Genomic DNA, 15900 nt, shown 5'->3' with positions numbered 1-15900 from the left:
AGACATGTTTAATTTGTTAGAAAGAAGTAATGTTGCATATTCTGTGCAAATACTACGACAGGAAATATACAGTTGAATTCTTTATAATTTGATCAAAAGTGATAATTTTAGATACACCACATTAATCATTTTCCAACAGCCATGATCTCAAGATTGCATGCGACTTAAAATACTTTCAAGAATTATGTTTTCAAATGTTATATTTTTGTAATTCTTTTTTAATTGAAAGATATATATGATTTGTTTCACTTTTAGTCATTTTCTCTAAGTATTACTTTTTTTATATAATTTCAGAGTGCAGATGAGAAACTGAAAAGTCTGTCTAGAGGTCAAGGGTCAAGAACACCCAGTCAAGCAACAGAAGACCCTTTGACGGAAAGACATGAAAGACAAGGAAGAAGAGTTGCTGTGCCTAGTGACAGTCAAGCCAAAGCACGACATCGTTCAAGAAGTGAAGGTCCTCGACGACACCTGAGCCCTAGTAGACAAGATACATCTGGACCACAATGGGCTATCAGTCATGAACCACGCAAAAGTCCTCGTCCATTATGTTTGCGCCAGTTCTCCGATGATGATATCGTTAACATTAATCTATCGGACAGCGACACTGATTCGGGAGATAGTGGACCAAAGCGATGGACACGGAACCCACTTTTGATAAAAAAGAAAAAACGGCATGATAAAACCAAAGCAACAGAATGGAAACTAATCACTCCACCACCTCCACCACCACCACAAGAAAACAAAAGCCAAACCATGCCAAATTCAATCAATCGGCCACATTCAGGTATTCCATCACCTTCAAGTGGAAACAAGCAGGACCATCAAAATACATGGAGTAATCCTAACAGAGTTAATGCAGCCATTCCTCAAAAAGCTAAGTTTCAGCGGTTAGAAGAAATAAGACAACAGAGAATGGAAAATTATCCCACATCTGATGAAGAAACCAACCCACACTCTGAAATTTCAAACCAAATTCGTCAGAGACTTTCCCAAGTTCAAGCAGGCCGTGGAAGAGGTAGAAAAGCCTCCATAGGGGAATATGAAGGTGTAACCGCTAGATCTGGTCAAGAGTACACAAATTATCTTAATATTTCAGGTGATCAAATTGTTCTAGAACCAAAACTGAAGACAGAAGTTTCAAAGCCAGCTCAAATGACAGCTTCTTTTCCTTGCTACCGACCTATGTCTCTAGGATTTCCTGCAAGTGGAAGCTTGTCTCCACCTCTCACATTCAAAAGAGATAACAAACCTCCAAGCCAACCGGAAAAACCAAAACCAAGAATGGTTGTTGTTGAATATCCTCGCAAAAATAACCAAAATATTGGTTTAACAAATAATTTCAACAATTCTTTACAGAAAGAAAATAAAAATGGAACAGATTCTCAAATAATAAATACAAATTTTCAGTGTGAAAACAGGAAGGCAGCTGCAAGCAATCCAAATAGAAATTCCACAGCCTTTGCTTTTGGGAACAATATCCAATGTATCAGTCCTCCTCCTCCTCCTCAGCTGCAGCAGCAACAACAACAAACATTTCAGCAACAAACATTTCAGCAACAACAACCTGAAAATTTCATTAATCAAAACAGAAACTTTGAAACAAATAGTTCCTTGCAAAATGCTTTTCTCTTATCGAATGGGCATAATCCTCAGTTGAACACTCGCCCATTGAGTTTTCAGCCGTATGTTCCAACACAACCAGAATCACCTCAATTACCTGCCAAAATGGATCAACATCCTTTCCAAGAACAAAAAAAGGAAAAATCCAAATCCGAGCAAAAACAAAAAAGTCGTAGATCTAAGACAGGCATAGATTCAATTTCCAAAGAATCGAATATAAAACAGACAACGAATTATTCATCAAAATGTTACAGTGATGGAGATTCACTTGATGAGCTGTTAGAATCAAATAAGCAATACATAGAACCAACGAGTGTCACTAATACTCTTCAATTAACACAGCATTCAAACTCACAGAATGAGAAACCTATATCAGCATCAGAAACATCTGGTTTACCAAAGGTCTCAGAACCAATTCCGATGTTACAGCCAGTTATGCCTAAAATTCCAGAATTAGTTACTACTTCAAAACCTGTTCTACTAAAAATGTCCTCTGAACCAGTCTTAATGTCGCAACAATGTACAGGTTCAAATCTAATTCCCGTTACTCCTAGAAACAAACAACCCATTACATCTTCACAAATTTATACTGAAGATAGAAAGCCAATTCATCGCCCAACCCCAATTAGAATTTCAGAGCCAGTTTTAATTACACAATCCCCTGTCTGTGAGAGCAGTGCATTCCAATCTTGTATGTCTTGGCTAAAATCTCATGATAATGCCCAACAAGCAGCCAACCAAAACCAGAGAGATAATCAGCCATCAAAGCCATTGGAAAATGCTGAAAACATGGCCCAGTATAAACCACTTATAACTATTTCAGAAAGTATTTTGGTGTCAGAATCTAACAAAATAAAAAACTCTCCTGAGGTAATTAAAAAATCTTTAAGCTGTTCTGCACCCTCAATAGTAAGCGCAACTAACGCTAGTATGAAAGAAAATGAGTTAGCCTTACCAATAAAAGATACTGGAATGTTTTCTGATGTAGAATATGACATTGAAGTAGCTGAAAGAGTGAAAAAGTGGGAAACTAAAATGAAAACGTCACACAAAAATCTACCAGTAGACATTAAAACAGGAGAAATTCCTGACATTGGGGAGAACCATTTGCCAACAACTGTAAAACATATGGCGAGTGAGTGGTCAAAATATTTAGCTGTTATCGATGAAGATACTGTAGCAACAAAGCCTTATTCTTCAGATGTACCTACCAAACCAGTTAATGTAAATAAAAATATGAGTAAAAGCAATATGACCAGAAGTCTTTCACAAACCGGGTCTATATCTGATGGTGACTTATTTAAAGGTAAAACCCATTCAAAAATTATGGTCGATATAAACAAAAGTCTTCTCCAAATATCACCAGATGTAAATAACACAACTGCAAATGGTCTCAGCCATAGCTATCATGAAGGAATAAATAAATCACCGACAATAGACAGCCCCCTTTTCCTTCCAGTAAAAAATTTTTCAAGTAATAACACAGGTGATACAGCTATACCAGCCTCCAGCCCACTGACAAACAAAGATTATCAGTTTTTTATTCCAAAGCATCATACCACTGCTTCTGCGCCAAATAGTGGATCTACTACTTTGGAATTGAAAGCAAATGAGAAGAAAACTGTACTGTATCCTCATGATATAAACAATACCAACATACCAGCTGGAAATTTCCTCAGAAGGAAAAGTGATATATCATCTGACCATAGCATTAGTCAAATGATATCAAACAGAAGAAATGCAGAACATGGTAACTGGAAAAATTTGATTGGTGGAATGCAAGAAAAACTCAAAGATTCAGAGATATGGTCACCTCAAATGGACAGTCATCAAGGACCAGTTAGTATTGAACGAGTTACAGCCAGAACTCTAGAAACAATCCCCTTTTCTGAAGACCCTTTTTGGAAAGAAATTGAGGAATTAACAAACTTTGATCATCTTATGAAAGAAATTCCTTCAGAAAGAAAGAACTCAACTGAAATTGATTCTACAAAAGCATTTACTTCTTGTCAAATGGATGCAGCATCTACTCAGCATATAAAACCTTTTTCCTTACCTTCTTTTCCAGCATCTAATGCTGATAATAAACCTCAATCGAAACCATATTCAACTTCAAGTCTCAAATCTTCAAACAAGATTGCTAACATGAATGCATTAGATGAAGTTCTTTTGGATCTACAGCCAGTCCTTGGTAACAGAATGTCAAATAGTCAAAGAAAGATATTTGGCAGCCATGTGGACATGTCTCACAAAGCAAGTTCACCAAAAAGGCCCCTGTCTTATCATTCAGGGTCTTACCATGGAGATCAATTAGAAGTTCATTCTCAAATGTTAAAGGCTGCTTGTAGTAGCGGTCCCTCTGCAGAACGTCCTGAGTTTTCTTCCCAACAAAATCTTTTACAACTTCAAGAAGGCAACCATGGAAATGTGATGTACCAGTCTATGACTAAACTGGGAGAGAAACAGTATGAGAATGTTGTCAATGGTAACTATCAACTAGATCCCTCCGTGCTGAAAGAGAAACTCATCAACACAGGATTGGTGGAACGTTCCCCATCTGGTGATGATTTAGCCATTCTAATTAAGAATATCCAGGAAGGAAATAATAATGTTATGTTTGCTTTTAGAGACAGTGAAAAGCCAACTACCTACACACCTGCTCAACCAGAAGAAAATATAGAGGAACTTAAAGTTCTTGCAAGTCAAGTCGAAGATAAGCTTTCAGAAATTAAATCAAAGATACTCAAAGCAGATGAATCAAATCTTGACAGAATTCTCAACACTCTCAAGAAATTCTCTCCTGCAACGAGTGCAATGCTTTCAGCTGATGTTAAATCTTCAAGCAGCAAAAAACCTGGTACGGAACATTTTGTAAACAGGAAAGCTAAACTTAGTGAAGCGCTTAATGAATTGGAAAAAATTTACACCCAACTTAATATCGGCAATGAAACCTTATTGGACTGCAACAAACCAAGCAATTTTTCTTCTCCGTATTCAAGCCAAGAAAGCCATTGTTTTAGATTATCTTCTTCATTTTCCCAGCTGTATGATAATACAGCTGGACATGTCAGTTCAGACTCATTTCATTCTGACATGCGCTACTTGTCAGCATCCGACCATGGATTAACCACTAGTCAAAGATACCGAGAATTAATGCAAGTTCCAGTGAAAGATATTGGTAGCAAATACCCAGTAAAAACTGAATCTCAGACATCAAATTCTCCTTCAGTTACTGAATCACCTTTAATCAAAACTGAAGATGCATCAGGAGATTCAGTATTGTCTACTTCTGATGTTCCTACACGGCGGGCAAGAACAAGACGCCAAAGGAGGTCACTAGCAAATGAAATGAACCATGAAAGTAAGAAATTCCACCAGAGTAGAAATAGTGGAAAAGAAGGTAATGATGGTCCAAGAGTATATTTGTCCTCAATAACAGTAGAAAAAGGATCACGGTCAAAATCTTCCGCACGATCTGACACTTCAGATGGTAGTTCAAGACAGATTAATGGTACTCCTCGACCCAAACCTCCGCCACGATCTTCTAGTCTACATCGTAAATCAGGACGAGATGACGACAGGAATCACAGAAAGTCAACACCACCTGATTTTGATATAAAACACACTACTTCTAGTAGCCAATCCCAGAGCAGTAATGGAAACAAAGAAATTCTGGAAAATGGAAATATTTCAAAACAGAACTTCCAGCAACAATTAAGGCAAGAACAATCATGTTCAAGTGACAGTTCGGCTGAAATGGTACAACAGAAAAAACGACCAGTTTCAAAGAGTATAGCCAAAATGTTGGATCTTTTCAGCTCAAGTGATGAAGATCGTCATCGTAAAGTTAGGACCAGGTCGAGACATGAGAGACGACCAATCAGTGAAATTAGTGAAGAACAAGGAAATAAGTTTTCTGATGATTCACAGAGCTCAAAATCTTCTCCAAAAAGTCAATCATCTTCTAAGGTTATGACTCCACGAAATGTAAAACAACGACATGAAGCGAAAGCAAGACAAAAAATAGTAATAGCTCAACAAATGATGATGCAAGAAAACGAGAGTCCTCAGCCATTACTCTCTGATGAAAATTTAGCTACAGAAGATAGTTCCACTGCTTCAAAACCTCCTTTACCCATACCTAGACAACGGTCACAAAGCTCTGAGAAGTGCCCCTCTTCGTCTGATGATAACGTGAGAGATGAACAAGGTAGAGAAACTCCAAATGAATCTTCTAATAATGAAAAGCAAAGAGAAAAGTCATCGCCAGCTTCATCAAATAAAAGTAGAAGTCGCTGGAGTATATCATCCGCAAGGGAATTTGTCAATGCTAATGACAGTCCTATATCATTTGAAAAAGTTGCTGAAAACGAAGTCAATGATCATGCTGAAAGATGTCATAGTTTTCATGAACTTTTTGCTTCTTTTGAACCGGATCGAAAGCGTATTGACAAACTGAAGCAATTACAAAAATCCGCTTCGGAAGAAGCAGCTGAGGAAGAAAATGGTAAAATGCATACTTTTCATTCAGAACCAGACTTACGTGATAGTATAAATAAAGGCAACAAAAGATTTGACTAATCCTAATCCTCTTTTTAAGGATAACAATTAAGGGATAGGAAAGTTCTTTTGCAGCAGGTTGTGAATAGTTTTGGGAGGTTTTTTTTAACTATTTAAGTAACAAAAAGGAGGAAAGTGGAAGCTTGTTAGTTTAGTTCATTCTTTGTATTTTTTAAATGTAGAAATAAATGACTAGATAAGCACGAGAATTTGCATGCATATATATGTGTGTGTTTGTGTGTATATATATATAAATATATGTATGTGTATATATACTTTCATTACTTTTAATCATCAGAAAATTACAAAAGTGACTCAAGGGCTGATAGTTACATGCATGGCACTTATCAAACCTAGTTTGATAAGTGCCAAGTGCCATGCATGAAACCCTTGGCCCTTGAGTTACTTTTGTAATTTTCTGCCAATTAAAAATAAAATAAGTATATACATTCATGTATTGAGTTCTATTTCTTATTTGTTCTACTATACCTATATATATATATATATATATATATATATATATAGAAAGAGTGATAGATAGATAGATAGATAGCTATAGATATAGATATAGATGTAGATATATAAACAAATAACAGATGGATTGTGTTTCACTCACTACAGCTGTTTCAAATATGTATTTATTGAAAAGAATTATTACATCATGCAAAAGAAAAACCCGTTTTCATCAGGTGAATATATGTATGAATTAAGCATTTCAAAGCATCTTAAATTCCAAAGCAAATGCTATTTTGTGACTCTCTAAATTTTATTCAGAGTATCATGAAATGGCATTTACTTTGGAATTTAAGATGTTTTGAAATGTTTAATTCATACATATATTCACCTGATGAAAGCGTCTCTTTTTTTTTTTGCATGACATAATAATTCTATTCATGAATAAAAAACATGTTTGAAACAGTTGTAGTGAGTAAACCACAATCCATCTGTTGTTAGTTGTTTATTATTCACCTTACTTGGTACCTGCAGTTCACATGGAATTGGAGTCTTTTGAGTGCAGTACAATTGGTGCAGTGTTTGTACCGATGTACAGCCGTGAGACTCAGTATATTCAGTCAGCCATTTGTGATTGTACAGACAACTGGAATATAAATGCGTGTTTACTTTGGTAAGTACATATTTGTTCCTCAGATATTGTTTGTACGCAATAGCAATTTGACTGGCCAACCTTGGTGCTTTACTAATTAAGGACCTGATTTACTTGAATCCTGAATTTTTATATATACATATATATTTATATATATACATACACACACATGCATATACACACGCACACTTACATAAAAATAGAAGCGCACAAATGCTTAAAGAAAATATTTATATAATTTTCGTAAACCTGAATACAAATTAAGTAGTTTATTGTTGAAATATAAAAAGCTGTAATTAAGAATGATATATATATCTATACACAGGTATGTAAGGTAGCTATAACTCATAATATATACTATAGCAAAATAATATTTGCTAATGGACTATTTTTTATAAAAATTGAAAAATGTTTTCGAAAAAAACAAAATGCTATTTGATAGCATGTATAAAATAAAATGTATAATGCTCAAACTATATTTCGTTCACAGAAATTGGCAGAAATTAAGTAAGCAACAGTTATACAAGAGCACACAAGATGACAAATGGATTTTCCTACACCCTTTTAATTTACATTTCGTCTGCATGAATTTATTGTTGCTTAATTGAGAATTACATGCCTGTCATGATAAACTTCACAAATTTTACTGTCATAAAAGGAAGCCCTTCATTTAAATCTAAAACTACAATACGTCACATTCAAACAATTTTTAAACATTACAAGGACTGTTATGTAAATTTTCTGGCCAGCTCACCAATGTATAATATTGACTAGCATCTATAGTTATGCTCATTGAAATATTTTTAGAGAAGGCATCTTCCTCTTTTGTAGTGCTTTTAAAAGGCCCAAAATGACAGTTTTTCAATAGAATCCATTAAACTGTGATCAATTAAATATGTTGTTAATTACAGAATGTAGTTGTTGTTGTTGTTATTGTTGGAAAACAAATGCTTTGAGATATGAATATTTTAAAAATTCAGTTACATTTATGATTATTCAGCTTTAAATTTTGCGTTATTACAGGGGCTTTTTTCTATTTTTCTATATTTTTCTATTTTTCTATTTTTTCTATTTTCCAGCATTTCTAATAACATAATAATTGCTAATGTTGTAATTACATTATGTATTGAAAGGCCTAAACATTGAATGAGTGGTAATAAAAAAGATCAGTCAGTTGTTGTGAGAGAGCTTGACTGATAAAACATCAAATAAATTACTCCCTTTTGTGTATAAATGATATAATAATTTAACTTATAATTGACAATTTTCTAACCCTAGTGTCTATATATTCGGTCAAATATATAATTACATTGTATAAGTCACAGCCAATAAAAATATTAATTATATCCATATGTGGAATTATATTCATATTAGCTTCTTTTAAAAAGGCTGATAAGACTATTTATTGATTATACTCTAAAAAAAATAATATAGTTGATTAAATACTGGTTCAAATATGCTCGGGGCATATTCAAACCCATAAGAAAGCCATTCACAGTGTTTTGTTATGAAAACGATTTCTTACTGAAGACAATTGGTGTAAATACAACAAAATCAGCTCTCAGCACCACCTACCAAGACATTTCAGAGTGGTTATCTCCTCTTTGTCCACTGAAACTAGACAGGGTGCACCATGAGATGATAAGTGAGATTATCTTTTTTATGTAATTAAATGATCTCAGTATTTATTATCTGAGGAGGATAATTGGTAGAATTAGCCTCAATAGAATGAATTCACATGTTTAAGACAAACCAGAATGACCTCTGAGATCACTTAGTTCATCTCTCTAATCTTTATGCAAATAATACACTATACACACTTTACACTTTTACACTTTTACTTGTTTCAGTCATTTGACTGTGGCAATGCTGGAGCACCACCTTTAGTCAAGCAAATCGACCACAGGACTTATTCTTTGTAAGCCTAGTACTTATTCTAACGGGCTCTTTTGCCAACCGCTAAGTTACAGGGACATAAATGCACCAGCATCGGTTGTCAAATGACGTTGGGGGGACAAACACAGAAACACAAACATATATACACACACACACACACACACACACACACACACAAATACACACACATATATATATACACACACACATATATATACGACAGGCTTCTTTCAGTTTCCGTGTACCAAATCCACTCACAAGGCTTTGGTCGACCCGAGGCTATAGTAGAAGACACTTGCCCAAGGTGCCACGCAGTGGGACTGAACCCGGAAACATGTGGTTGGTAAACAAGCTACTTACCACACAGCCACTCCTGCGCCTCATATTAAAGGAGAAATAAAGTGAAATAAACACCAGAGATGCTTTGCCCCATGCACAAACTGCAGGAGCTAATTTATAATATTGCAGGCTCTTCTGGTACTAAGCTTTTTGCAATATTTACAAGTAAGTGCATCAGTGTCACAAGTATTTTGCTTCTTAGTCAGTATGCTTCACCTGAGTTGGGCAGTGAACAGACATTAGCATGGACGGAAGTGCCTATAGAACAGACGTTAGCATGGACAGAAGTGCCTATAGAACAGAAGTTAGCGCGAACAGAAGTGCCTATAGAACAGACATTAGCATGGACAGAAGTGTCTATAGAACAGACATTAGCATGGACAGAAGTGCCTATAGAACAGACGTTAGCATGGACAGAAGTGCCTATAGAACAGACGTTAGCATGGACAGAAGTGCCTATAGAACAGACGTTAGCATGGACAGAAGTGCCTATAGAACAGACGTTAGCATAAACAGAAGTGCCTATAGAACAGACGTTAGCATGGACAGAAGTGCCTATAGAACAGACGTTAGCATGGACAGAAGTGCCTATAGAACAGACGTTAGCATGGACAGAATGCCTATAGAACAGACGTTAGCATGGACAGAAGTGCCTATAGAACAGACGTTAGCATGGACAGAAGTGCCTATAGAACAGACGTTAGCATGGACAGAGGTGCCTATAGAACAGACGTTAGCATGGACAGAAGTGCCTATAGAACAGACGTTAGCATGGACAGAAGTGCCTATAGAACAGACGTTAGCATGGACAGAAGTGCCTATAGAACAGACGTTAGCATGGACAGAAGTGCCTATAGAAAAGACGTTAGCATGGACAGAAGTGCCTATAGAACAGACGTTAGCATGGACAGAAGTGCCTATAGAACAGACATTAGCATGAACAGAAGTGCCTATAGAACAGACGTTAGCATGGACAGAAGTGCCTATAGAACAGACGTTAGCATGGACAGAAGTGCCTATAGAACAGACGTTAACATGGACAGAAGTGCCTATAGAACAGACGTTAGCATGGACAGAAGTGCCTATTAAACAGACGTTAGCGTGGACAGAAGTGCCTATAGAACAGACGTTAGCGTGGACAGAAGTGCCTATAGAACAGACGTTAGCGTGGACAGAAGTGCCTATAGAACAGACGTTAGCGTGGACAGAAGTGCCTATAGAACAGACGTTAGCGTGGACAGAAGTGCCTATAGAACAGACGTTAGCATGGACAGAAGTGCCTATAGAACAGACGTTAGCATGGACAGAAGTGCCTATAGAACAGACGTTAGCATGGACAGAAGTGCCTATAGAACAGACGTTAGCGTGGACAGAAGTGCCTATAGAACAGACGTTAGCGTGGACAGAAGTGCCTATAGAACAGACGTTAGCGCGGACAGAAGTGCCTATAGAACAGACGTTAGCGTGGACAGAAGTGCCTATAGAACAGACGTTAGCGTGGACAGAAGTGCCTATAGAACAGACGTTAGCGTGGACAGAAGTGCCTATAGAACAGACATTAGCGTGGACAGAAGTGCCTATAGAACAGACGTTAGCGTGGGCACAAGTGCCTATAGAACAGACGTTAGCGTGAGCAGAAGTGCCTATAGAACAGACGTTAGCGTGAGCAGAAGTGCCTATAGAACAGACGTTAGCGTGAGCAGAAGTGCCTATAGAACAGACGTTAGCGTGGACAGAAGTGCCTATAGAACAGACGTTAGCGTGGACAGAAGTGCCTATAGAACAGACGTTAGCGTGGACAGAAGTGCCTATAGAACAGACGTTAGCGTGGACAGAAGTGCCTATAGAACAGACGTTAGCATGGACAAGTGCCTATAGAACAGACGTTAGCATGGACAAGTGCCTATAGAAAAGACGTTAGCATGGACAGAAGTGCCTATAGAACAGACGTTAGCATGGACAGAAGTGCCTATAGAACAGACGTTAGCATGGACAGAAGTGCCTATAGAACAGACGTTAGCATGGACAGAAGTGCCTATAGAACAGACGTTAGCATGGACAGAAGTGCCTATAGAACAGACGTTAGCATGGCCAGAAGTGCCTATAGAACAGACGTCAGCGTGGACAGAAGTGCCTATAGAAAAGACGTTAGCGTGGACAGAAGTGCTATAGAACAGACGTTAGCGTGGATAGAAGTGCCTATAGAACAGACGTTAGCGTGGACAGAAGTGCCTATAGAACAGACGTTAGCGTGGACAGAAGTACCTATAGAACAGACGTTAGCGTGGACGGAAGTGCCTATAGAACAGACGTTAGCGTGGACAGAAGTGCCTATAGAACAGAAGTTAGCGCGAACAGAAGTGCCTATAGAACAGACATTAGCATGGACAGAAGTGTCTATAGAACAGACGTTAGCATGGACAGAAGTGCCTATAGAACAGACGTTAGCATGGACAGAAGTGCCTATAGAACAGACGTTAGCATGGACAGAAGTGCCTATAGAACAGACGTTAGCATGGACAGAAGTGCCTATAGAACAGACGTTAGCATGGACAGAAGTGCCTATAGAACAGACGTTAGCATGGCCAGAAGTGCCTATAGAACAGACGTCAGCGTGGACAGAAGTGCCTATAGAACAGACGTTAGCGTGGACAGAAGTGCCTATAGAACAGACGTTAGCGTGGATAGAAGTGCCTATAGAACAGACGTTAGCGTGGACAGAAGTGCCTATAGAACAGACGTTAGCGTGGCGTGGACAGAAGTACCTATAGAACAGACGTTAGCGTGGACGGAAGTGCCTATAGAACAGACGTTAGCGTGGACAGAAGTGCCTATAGAACAGAAGTTAGCGCGAACAGAAGTGCCTATAGAACAGACATTAGCATGGACAGAAGTGTCTATAGAACAGACGTTAGCATGGACAGAAGTGCCTATAGAACAGACGTTAGCATGGACAGAAGTGCCTATAGAACAGACGTTAGCATGGACAGAAGTGCCTATAGAACAGACGTTAGCATGGACAGAAGTGCCTATAGAACAGACGTTAGCATGGACAGAAGTGCCTATAGAACAGACGTTAGCATGGACAGAAGTGCCTATAGAACAGACGTTAGCATGGACAGAAATGCCTATAGAACAGACGTTAGCATGGACAGAAGTGCCTATAGAACAGACGTTAGCATGGACAGAAGTGCCTATAGAACAGACGTTAGCATGGACAGAGGTGCCTATAGAACAGACGTTAGCATGGACAGAAGTGCCTATAGAACAGACGTTAGCATGGACAGAAGTGCCTATAGAACAGACGTTAGCATGGACAGAAGTGCCTATAGAACAGACGTTAGCATGGACAGAAGTGCCTATAGAAAAGACGTTAGCATGGACAGAAGTGCCTATAGAACAGACGTTAGCATGGACAGAAGTGCCTATAGAACAGACATTAGCATGAACAGAAGTGCCTATAGAACAGACGTTAGCATGGACAGAAGTGCCTATAGAACAGACGTTACATGGACAGAAGTGCCTATAGAACAGACGTTAACATGGACAGAAGTGCCTATAGAACAGACGTTAGCATGGACAGAAGTGCCTATTAAACAGACGTTAGCGTGGACAGAAGTGCCTATAGAACAGACGTTAGCGTGGACAGAAGTGCCTATAGAACAGACGTTAGCGTGGACAGAAGTGCCTATAGAACAGACGTTAGCGTGGACAGAAGTGCCTATAGAACAGACGTTAGCGTGGACAGAAGTGCCTATAGAACAGACGTTAGCGTGGACAGAATTGCCTATAGAACAGACGTTAGCGTGGACAGAAGTGCCTATAGAACAGACGTTAGCGTGGACAGAAGTGCCTATAGAACAGACATAAGCGTGGACAGAAGTGCCTATAGAACAGACGTTAGCGTGGACAGAAGTGCCTATAGAACAGACGTTAGCGTGGGCAGAAGTGCCTATAGAACAGACGTTAGCGTGAGCAGAAGTGCCTATAGAACAGACGTTAGCGTGAGCAGAAGTGCCTATAGAACAGACGTTAGCGTGGACAGAAGTGCCAATAGAACAGACGTTAGCGTGAGCAGAAGTGCCTATAGAACAGACGTTAGCGTGAGCAGAAGTGCCTATAGAACAGACGTTAGCGTGAGCAGAAGTGCCTATAGAACAGACGTTAGCGTGAGCAGAAGTGCCTATAGAACAGACGTTAGCGTGGACAGAAGTGCCTATAGAACAGACGTTAGCGTGAGCAGAAGTGCCTATAGAACAGACGTTAGCGTGGACAGAAGTGCCTATAGAACAGACGTTAGCGTGAGCAGAAGTGCCTATAGAACAGACGTTAGCGTCAGCAGAAGTGCCTATAGAACAGACGTTAGCGTCAGCAGAAGTGCCTATAGAACAGACGTTAGCGTGGACAGAAGTGCCTATAGAACAGACGTTAGCGTGGACAGAAGTGCCTATAGAACAGACGTTAGCGTGGACAGAAGTGCCTATAGAACAGACGTTAGCGTGGACAGAAGTGCCTATAGAACAGACGTTAGCATGGACAAGTGCCTATAGAACAGACGTTAGCATGGACAAGTGCCTATCAAAAAGACGTTAGCATGGACAGAAGTGCCTATAGAACAGACGTTAGCATGGCCAGAAGTGCCTATAGAACAGACGTTAGCATGGACAGAAGTGCCTATAGAACAGACGTTAGCATGGACAGAAATGCCTATAGAACAGACGTTAGCATGGACAGAAGTGCCTATAGAACAGACGTTAGCATGGCCAGAAGTGCCTATAGAACAGACGTCAGCGTGGACAGAAGTGCCTATAGAACAGACGTTAGCGTGGACAGAAGTGCCTATAGAACAGACGTTAGCGTGGACAGAAGTGCCTATAGAACAGACGTTAGCGTGGACAGAAGTGCCTATAGAACAGACGTTAGCGCGGACAGAAGTACCTATAGAACAGACGTTAGCGTGGACAGAAGTGCCTATAGAACAGACGTTAGCATGGACAGAAGTGCCTATAGAACAGACGTTAGCATGGACAGAAGTGCCTATAGAACAGACGTTAGCATGGACAGAAGTGCCTATAGAACAGACGTTAGCATGGACAGAAGTGCCTATAGAACAGACGTTAGCATGGCCAGAAGTTCCTATAGAACAGACGTCAGCGTGGACAGAAGTGCCTATAGAACAGACGTTAGCGTGGACAGAAGTGCCTATAGAACAGACGTTAGCGTGGACAGAAGTGCCTATAGAACAGACGTTAGCGTGGACAGAAGTGCTATAGAACAGACGTTAGCGCGAGCGCGGACAGAAGTACCTATAGAACAGACGTTAGCGTGGACAGAAGTGCCTATAGAACAGACGTTAGCATGGACAGAAGTGCCTATAGAACAGACGTTAGCATGGACAGAAGTGCCTATAGAACAGACGTTAGCATGGACAGAAGTGCCTATAGAACAGACGTTAGCATGGACAGAAGTGCCTATAGAACAGACGTTAGCATGGACAGAAGTGCCTATAGAACAGACGTTAGCATGGACAGAAATGCCTATAGAACAGACGTTAGCATGGACAGAAGTGCCTATAGAACAGACGTTAGCATGGACAGAAGTGCCTATAGAACAGACGTTAGCATGGACAGAGGTGCCTATAGAACAGACGTTAGCATGGACAGAAGTGCCTATAGAACAGACGTTAGCATGGACAGAAGTGCCTATAGAACAGACGTTAGCATGGACAGAAGTGCCTATAGAACAGACGTTAGCATGGACAGAAGTGCCTATAGAAAAGACGTTAGCATGGACAGAAGTGCCTATAGAACAGACGTTAGCATGGACAGAAGTGCCTATAGAACAGACATTAGCATGACAGAAGTGCCTATAGAACAGACGTTAGCATGGACAGAAGTGCCTATAGAACAGACGTTAGCATGGACAGAAGTGCCTATAGAACAGACGTTAACATGGACAGAAGTGCCTATAGAACAGACGTTAGCATGGACAGAAGTGCCTATTAAACAGACGTTAGCGTGGCAGAAGTGCCTATAGAACAGACGTTAGCGTGGACAGAAGTGCCTATAGAACAGACGTTAGCGTGGACAGAAGTGCCTATAGAACAGACGTTAGCGTGGACAGAAGTGCCTATAGAACAGGACGTTAGCGCGGACAGAAGTACCTATAGAACAGACGTTAGCGTGGACAGAAGTGCCTATAGAACAGACGTTAGCATGGACAGAAGTGCCTATAGAACAGACGTTAGCATGGACAGAAGTGCCTATAGAACAGACGTTAGCATGGACAGAAGTGCCTATAGAACAGACGTTAGCATGGACAGAAGTGCCTATAGAACAGACGTTAGCATGGCAGAAGTGCCTATAGAACAGACGTCA

General features: G+C 39.5%; 1 protein-coding gene across 10 annotated transcripts in view; it reads left to right on the top strand.

The window, feature by feature from the left end:
• The window catches only part of LOC115209857, a 255590-nt gene extending 247389 nt beyond the window's left edge, over nt 1-8201 (top strand). For 7 of the 10 annotated variants that reach the window (XM_036499777.1, XM_029778457.2, XM_029778434.2 and 4 more), the window contains one exon: nt 295-6636. In XM_036499777.1, coding sequence (XP_036355670.1) covers nt 295-6204 — 5910 coding nt within the window. In that variant the 3' untranslated portion in view covers nt 6205-6636. Of the gene's footprint in view, nt 1-294; nt 6637-7778 lie in introns of those variants that run through there. The other 3 variants (XM_036499847.1, XM_036499861.1, XM_036499699.1) reach the window with 2 other exon arrangements.
• The last annotated feature ends 7699 nt before the right edge of the window (nt 8202-15900 follow it).

Source organism: Octopus sinensis, linkage group LG1 (assembly GCF_006345805.1).
Source record: "Octopus sinensis linkage group LG1, ASM634580v1, whole genome shotgun sequence".
Lineage (NCBI taxonomy): Eukaryota > Metazoa > Mollusca > Cephalopoda > Octopoda > Octopodidae > Octopus > Octopus sinensis.
This window is presented reverse-complemented; position numbering and strand designations above follow the sequence as displayed.